Genomic DNA, 8,507 nt, shown 5'->3' on the forward strand with positions numbered 1-8,507 from the left:
TGTTCGTACGAACCCTTTGTACGAACAAAATTAAGAGAAATTTAGGATAAGAATACAAACATGTTCTTGCTTGAGGCCCAATGTTTGTGGGTCAAATTCCAGTTAGCAGATAGAGAAACAAATGTGGGCCCAAGATTGAGCCTTGAGGGACTCCACAAGAAAGAGAAGACACAAACTCCTCAGGAATAACAGAACCAAAACTACTGTATGTAAACATCTGACTAAACTGTGCTCCACTGAGTGACAATGTTGTGCGTAACTAATATTTTAAACAGGAGTAACTCCATCATTTTTCAACATAAGATGGTATCAGTCTAAAACTGTAACATGAACGGTGGTGTTACAGTTTTATATGCATTCCTTTAATGTTTTTAAACAGGACACACTTGATAAACACAACAAATAACACTTTATGGTTCCCTCTGATATGAGAACTTTGAAGTCATCACTGAGCTGCCGCAGGCCTAAAACCACCCTAACATGGCAAGTAGGTCCAGTCATGAGCCTCTGCAGCCTGCTTCTATAGTCCAAATAACATCCAGGTGAAGAATGTTGATCGACCTGTATGCCAGCTGTGCTGCAGAGCCACACAGAAAAGTCAACACTGCAAACTTGGCAAAGCACCAGAGAGATAAACACTGGCATTTGAGTAATTAAAAAAACTCCTATTCTTCGCCTAACATTACAAGAGACTAATTATAATTAGTTTATTATTTTGTTACACAATATTATACGCATGCTTTGTGTTGTTTGTGATGTTACCCATCTGGACCGTGTCGTACTAACTTCTTTTTGTTTAATCAGGTAAGGCTAAGTTTGTTGGTGAACTCCTGGTCCCTGCTGCTCCATTTGACCAGAAGTCTGGGCGTGAGTCCTGGACTGTAGCCTTCGCACCCAATGGTTCCTACTTTGCCTGGTCTCAGGGTCATCGCATCGTCAGGCTCGTTCCATGGACTAAATGCCTGACCAACTTGTAAGTTTCAACTAAACCCCGTTTGATAAAGCTTTGTATTCCCAACATTAACATTCATTTACTTGCTCTGCTTTATTTTTATTTAATTTTACAATTTTGCAAACTGGAGTACACTTACAGGTGTTTGGTCTGTCCAAATAAAAAATACTACACTTTATTGCAAATACAATGTGAGTGTATACTTTCTGTTTTTTAATAGTTTATTGACCACGTGAAGCAAAACATCCTGGAGATATTTCCTGCTTCATGTGTTAGATGAACCACACTCGCTGAAAGTCAGAGTTTATAAGACGTTTATTGTTTAACAGATTGGATCTTAAACCCGTGTTTATTGTTATTCAACCCTCTAACTCTTTCTGTCTGTTACTCATGCTTCCATTGAATCATCTGGCTTCCTCACAGTTAATCTTCTCAGACAGTAGCTGTGTTTCCATTGACCATGAAAATGTGCAAATTAGAATATCGAAAAAAAATTCGCTCAATAGAAACACGCCAATTTAAAAAAAATTACGTTTTTTGACAAAATGTTTTTGCGCTAGGATGAGGTGGTATTTCGACCATATCAAAATTGGTGTTTTTCGAAAAACTGCAATGGAAACACTTTTTGCATCACAGGAGTCACGTGATCAACAACCGGCTGTTTCTACTGGTGAAAAAGACGATGACGAAGAAGGTAACAGGAAGTAGAAGTAGTAGTAATATCACAGAAGTAGTATAAAATAGTAAACTCACCGACTACAATTTCCCAAAAACACAGCATACGTAGCCGCTCCCAAGTAGGGACTTGTCTCTGGAAAGCCTCGATAAAAGACGCCGACATCTCCTCTGATGATGAGCGCTAGTGTCGTGGTAGCAACATGCTACGTGTTTACATCCATCGCCGCCATGTTTGTAATAACTTATCACGAGAACAAACGTATTCACGTGACTTTAATAGCATTTCTTACTTAATGGAAACACTGCAGTTGCAAAACTGTGTTTTTCTACATTAACAGAATATCAACAAAGTTTTGCGCTCATTTGCAATGGAAACACAGCTAGTAAAAGACAGGGTTAATGGAAAAAACATGATGTCAACCAATTTATTTATAAACTTTTGTCTTTTTTCATGTGCATTATTTACCCATCACTTGTTTTGAAGACTTTTGTCTCTTGTCGTTTCTTCAGCTCAGCGGGTCAAGGTGAGGAGGGCACCAACCCATCGAGCCCCCGCCGTTTATCCCGTCAGAACAGCGACGGCAGCCTGACGCTCCCGGTGCCCGGTGAGCCCCGTGAACACACAATAGACTGCGGTGACATTGTGTGGGGCTTGGCCTTCGGTTCCTCGGTGCCAGAAAAGCAGAGTCGCTGTGTCAACATTGAATGGCACCGGTTCAAGTTTGGGCAGGACCAGCTACTGCTGGCTACGGGCCTGAACAATGGTCGCATCAAGATCTGGGATGTTTACACTGGTGAGGACACACTTTCTTCTGCCTTGTTAGTTTGAAACAGAGAAAAGTGGTAAAATGGAGGGAAAAATATTAAAAGTCTTAAAAGCTTTTGACTTGATTGTCACCATCTTTGTTTGTCAGTCAACAGTGCAGCTGAATAAATGTTGCATTTATGTTTAAAATAATCTTATATAATGCAGGGTTCCCGCGGATCCTTAAAAAGCCTTAAATTCATCAGTCCAAAAATAAAGCCTTAATTAGCCTTAAAAGGTCTTAAATCAATCTTCAGAGGTCTTAAAAATGTTAACACATTGTAAGTAGGATGACTGTAATTTGGATCAAATATTAAAAAAATGGTATCATTTATTTATTTTTTAAATATTCCCATTCAGATATTCCCTTTTGACATCACTTCCTGTTATTTCACATGCAAATATCTCAAAAACCGTCCATCTGAGAAATGTGAAATTTGTTTCTAATATGTTAGTAATGTTGTCTTTACAAAAATGCATTCATATTTCTTACAAACATTTGATGTCACATGCACTGTAAGGTTTCATCTACAGCAAGCTGGGGTTGAGAACCCACTGTGGGTCCTAAAACTCCAAATTTTGGGTCGTTAAAGGATTTCCAGGAATTAAAATTTTTTTTGTTTTTGTTTTTTTTTACTATATTTGACAAAATAGCCGTTAGATATGGATAAAATCAATCGGTCTATTAACAATATTTGAATACTTCCACCCCAAATAATTTGATTCATGAGTTTCTGTCACAGTTTTAGTTTATTTGTCATTTGTGTTTATTGTGAAATTGGTCTTAAATTTGATTTCACTTGGCATTAAAAAGTCTTAAATTTAACTTGCCTTAAACTGTAGGAAGCCTGTGATGATTCCTGTCGTGCTGTGAGCCACTGAAAGGTTGATTTGACTGCAGGGTTTTTCACATTAAGGTGACTCGAGCCTCCTTGTTAGAGGGATGGTATCAAAACCCAGTATCTTTTCAGCCCTGGTGTCACATGATTAATTTTGACTGCACCAGTGAGCTCCAGCCTTAACTGTATCAAATGACCAGCGCAGACATGGCAAAAACAAACTCTCTTTTCCTCTCTTGCCTCTTGCTGCCTGCTTCTCCTCTGCTGTCAGACTCAGCAGGAAGGGGAGGGGCTGCTAACAACAAAGGATTCCAGCACTGATTTAAGCCGCATGAGCAGAAAACGACAGGAAGTCACGTTCAGCCTGGTGTTTACAGAAGCCGCCAAACATGGATGCTGTTTGTTAGCATGTCACTTCTGAAGTTGAAGTTCAGTCAGAGCTGATTAGCCATTTGTGCTTAAAGGAGCTCTCCATGCAGGCGCATCAATATCCAAATCTACCATAAATAGAAGACTGCAAGAAAGTAAATACAGAGGGTTCACTGCACACTGCAAGCCACTCATAAACCTCAAGAATAAAAAGGCTAGACTGGACTTTGTTTAAAAAAAACATCTAAAAAGCAGCAGAGTTCTGGAAGAATATCTTTGAACAGATGAAACCAAGATCAACCTCTACCAGAATGATGGAAAGAGAAAAGTCTGGTGAAGTCGTGGTACAGCTCATGATCCAAAGCACCACATCATCTGTAAAACACAGCAGAGCAGTGTGATGGCTTGGGCATGCATGGCTGCCAGTGGCACTGGGTCCCTGTGTTTATTGATGATGTGACAGGACAGAAGCAGTCGAATGAATTCTGAGGTATCCAGAGACAAACTGGTCAAATCCAGCCAAACTGATAAATGAAGGGATTGTTTAAAACCTGCTTTAGTTCCTCACATTTCTATGCAGCCATTTGTTCAACACACTGAATTAAAGCTGAAAGTCTGAACTTCACCTGCATCTGAAATGTTTAGTACAGAACCAACATTAGGTAAATGTTGTCTCTGTCCAAATAAATCTGGACCTAACTGCACCATTGGACCTCTGTGCTGCAGGGAAACTGTTGCTGAACCTGATGGACCACACTGATGTTGTGAGAGATCTGACCTTTGCTCCTGATGGCAGTCTGATGTTGGTGTCTGCATCCAGAGATAAGACCCTTCGTGTGTGGGACCTGAAAGATGATGGTAAGTACCTCCCTTTGAAGGAGAGCTGACACCTGACTCTGTGGACGTGTTCGTCCTGTTCAGGAGAATTTTATATTTAAGGACAACAGTATGAGACTTCAGGGTCAGAGGTCATTTTAAGCACTTTTCTCACTTGTAAAATTTGTCCAGAGCAACAAAAGCTTTAAAGAAATGTATAAAAAGCTGTAGTTTGTTTATATTATGAAACTGTAGTATTGTAAACTGTTGCCTTTTAATGTCAGTTTTACACATCACATGTTTTTATTTATATATACCTTTTGATGAATCTTAAACACTAAAAGGTTTTAAAGCAAGTCTGTGCTGTTTTCTACCAAAGCGGATTAGGGCCACAGAAAAAAATAACAATAATTCTGACTTTAAACTCTGACTTTTTTTTCTCCAAATTAGGAAAAAGTCAGTCTCAAATTAAAGTCAGATTTTTTTTTCCAGTGGCCCTAATCATCTTTGGTAGTTTTGTTATTAGAAGACTTTACCTATTTTAGTACACGTTTCCAGTCAGTCCTGATGTATAAAGCTGTCAAACATGAGCAAAACTTCTTTTTCTGTTTTTTGTGATTTACATCAACCCTCCTGGTGCTTCTTCCAGGACCAAAGTCATTTGAACTGAAGCTGTGTTGTAATTAGAGATCGAACGATACAGCTTATCGAAGACTGATACCGATTTTTTTTTTTTTTTACATCAATCTAACCGATACGAGAAGCCGATTTTTTTTGGCCGATTCTTGAAGCTGACACTGCCTTTTCTTCCTCCATTAACATGATAAAAATAAGAATGATAATAAATGTTACACAAGTCTTAATTTAAAACAAAACAAACAAAAAACATTTATTAACTGAGCCTTGTCTGATGCAGGCTGTATGAAGTGCTGCCACACAGGATTTCTTCTTTTAGCCCTTTCTTTAAAAAATTAAAAAAAAATAGACCCCCCACCAAAATAAATAAATAAAAAATAAAACAATTTCAACAATAATTTTAAAACAATGTTTTCAGTTTTTGAACAGACGGTCAGGCTGTCCTCATCCTAACCACCAGGGGGCAGCAGATGGTCCTCTGATCACATGACTCGTGTTTGTAAACAAATCCGTGCTTCTCTGCGCCAACATGAGGAACACAGAGAAAGAAAAAGGAGAGACACACACATACATCTTGCTATCTTTGTGAGGACTTCACACACACACAGCACTCGTTGCATCTCTGCCTCAGTCTGCACTCGTTTTTTTACACCGGGCAAAAAGTACAATTAAAACAGCTGGCAGTAACTTCAGATCACAGTTTGAAATGTACACCGAAGAGAACCAGCATCACGACTTTTTTTTACTGCGGTCAGAACAAACATGATGTGAGCAGCTTCTGGTTCACATGGTGGTGAACGGCAGCGCTCGCTAAAACGTAACAACGAAAAAAGGCAGAGAGTTTTTTATTTTAATCCAGCAGGGAGAACAATAGAGGTGTTTTTTCTATGCCTCATGTGAGCAGCTGCAGCATTTTTAAAAAGAAAAACAACGCGGACACGCTGATTACAGTGCGGTGCGAAAGTGAAAGTAAAACATGTCGCAGCGCTCCCGTCTGGAAAGGAAACTTAAAACACAGCTGTTCTCTCTCCCCTCATATTCTGACACAGAGGGTAAAACAGTTAAATTAGACAGTTAAAACACATTTACAGTTCATAACTCACCCTTGTTGTTGTTGTTAGCACTCTGTCTCATAACATTAGCAGCTGTTCTCTCCCTGAGGGAGGGGGCGGCAACTTGCGCTCACGTGACCCAAAGAACAGATCAGTCAATACCGATACAAGAAAAAAAACGCAAATATCGGCCAAAAATATTGGCCGGCTGATATATCGGTCGACCCCTAGTTGTAATGTCCTTTTTATTATTTGTTGGTCAGATGTGTGTTCTGCTCAGTTCTGTATGATGACTTGTGTAGTTGTCAGAACATTAAAGCTCATTTGTGTGCTGCAGGTAACATGGTGAAGGTTCTGCGAGGACATCAGAACTGGGTCTACTGCAGCGCCTTCTCCCCTGACTCCACCATCTTGTGCTCCGTTGGCGCAGGCAAAGCAGTAAGTGTTCGAGTTTTCTTTGACCTTTCGTTTAGTTTCATCCTGTTTTTTGTGCAGAGTTACTAGAAGCTTTTGTACAGTCGTTTCTTACAATGAAGCTCAATCAGCCTTGAAATTGTAAAAGTGTTCGCCTTTCGTGCCCTCCCATTGTCACCCAGAAACCAAGTGCTCAGTGTCCTGTAGTTGTTTGGCTCTGTTTGCTGTCAACAACACATGAGCTGTGTTCTGAAGTGCCAGAGCACATCAAAGGGTTAATATCACAAAGACTCCGTTGAAGTGGGAGAGACTAAATCAAAGTTATTATAAATTATTAGCTGCTTTAGATGTTCTGCATTTCAAGTATTAATGTTGACTTGGCACGAGACAGGCCCCTAAGGCTGACATGTTTGTTAGCTGTAGGTCAGACTCAGTGTGTACATGGTGCTAGTTGTGTCAGGCTCTGTGTCCCTACACTGTGTGTCTTGCTCTCCCTGTCACAGGTGGTGGCAGAGCTCAGTGTGTGATTGGTTTTGAAAGGAGCGCCGCGCTGACATTTTGAGCAGCCGGTGTAAACCATGGACGCACAGTGCACATGCCCAAAGGCCTGGCCAAGGTCAGCCTGGCACCTGACCCGCAAGGTCAATCTGTACGTAGGTGCTGCTCCATGTCTGTCTACCTCTGCTGTTGCAGTTCCTCTTTATTTTATCCAGTTTAGCTACAAAATGCATTAATGTCGTTAAACTGATGGTAAAAACACTCCATCTCCATCTCAGCTCCATCTTATCGCCAACTTTAACCATTCTTAATGTAGCGTAAACTGCTGAGTCATGCTGCCAGCTAATGAAACAGAGTTTTAACAACTCACCTGTCACTCCCCTCTGTTAGCATTAGCCAGCAGCTTCTAGGTCTTCCTACGGCGGTGTCAGGTTTTACTTCTTATTTATGAACTATGGGTGTAACGGTCTGCCTCAGTCACAGTTTGGTACCACTTTAGTCCAAGATAGTGATGTGCAGATTGATACTGAAATATCGATACTACTGATACCAGAACTTTAAGCTCTAGAATCAATACTAAAATCAAAATATGGATACTTTGATACTTCAGTTATTTTACATAATGTATATCATTAACAGGAAAATAACTAAGCAGTTCAAATGTTGTTTAAATCATATGTGGTTGGAGGGAACTACTTTTTATTCCTCTTGGGTAATGCATAAGCACAGTGGCATGTACTTAAGTCACTCAGTCTAGATGTATGGCAGGTCATTTTAACATAAAATCTGCTTCGTCTGACTGTAATTACATTTTAGATGAGGGGTTCCAAAACCTTTTTGTGCCATGTCCCCCCAAATAGCGTTAGTTCTGGCCAAAGACCTTCTCGCCAAACCCACAAATGCTACAAAATGTACAAAGTAACAACTTTTAGAAAGTTTTTTTTCTCTCACTTTTGTTCATTATTCAAAAGTTATTATATTTCTTTATAATAAGAATTTTAAATTGTGCTAAACAAATTTAGGGTTAGAAAGACTTAAATTAATAAATACAGTACTATGTCATATTTTATTTATAAAGCGGTTATTTGAAAAACACTACTTTTTAAGATTTACCAGACACATTATGTGTATTACCACAAAGTATCAGTATCGGATAAGTATCGCCGATACCAGCCACATTTTACTCTGTATCAGTATTGGAAAGAAAATATGCCGTATGGAACATCACTAGTCCAAGAAAAAGAAATGAGTCTCTTCTCTGGTAGGGAGGAGTCAGCAGTGTTTGCTGCAGCCGTGTTGTCCTGGACTCAAAACAAAACAAAAAGTGACAGAACTGAAAAATATCTGCTGCTGATTAAATAAATACATGAAATGCTCACAGTTAACTTTTCTATCAGCTGAGTTCTACTATGAAAACAACTTGCTTGAGATATGACTTATTATTATTG

The 8,507-nt window shown here is 39.5% G+C and overlaps 1 protein-coding gene across 1 annotated transcript in view; it reads left to right on the forward strand.

Annotated features, from left to right (window-relative positions):
- Positions 1–8,507, forward strand: part of wsb1 (WD repeat and SOCS box containing 1) — a gene marked incomplete at both ends in the record, with an annotated part of 14,075 nt that overhangs the window by 3,552 nt on the left and 2,016 nt on the right. The window contains 4 exon segments of the mRNA XM_014029373.1: positions 805–973; positions 2,141–2,424; positions 4,370–4,501; positions 6,485–6,585. Of these exon segments, the coding sequence (XP_013884827.1) occupies positions 805–973; positions 2,141–2,424; positions 4,370–4,501; positions 6,485–6,585 (686 nt within the window).

Source organism: Austrofundulus limnaeus, unplaced genomic scaffold (assembly GCF_001266775.1).
Source record: "Austrofundulus limnaeus strain Quisiro unplaced genomic scaffold, Austrofundulus_limnaeus-1.0 Scaffold890, whole genome shotgun sequence".
NCBI lineage: Eukaryota > Metazoa > Chordata > Actinopteri > Cyprinodontiformes > Rivulidae > Austrofundulus > Austrofundulus limnaeus.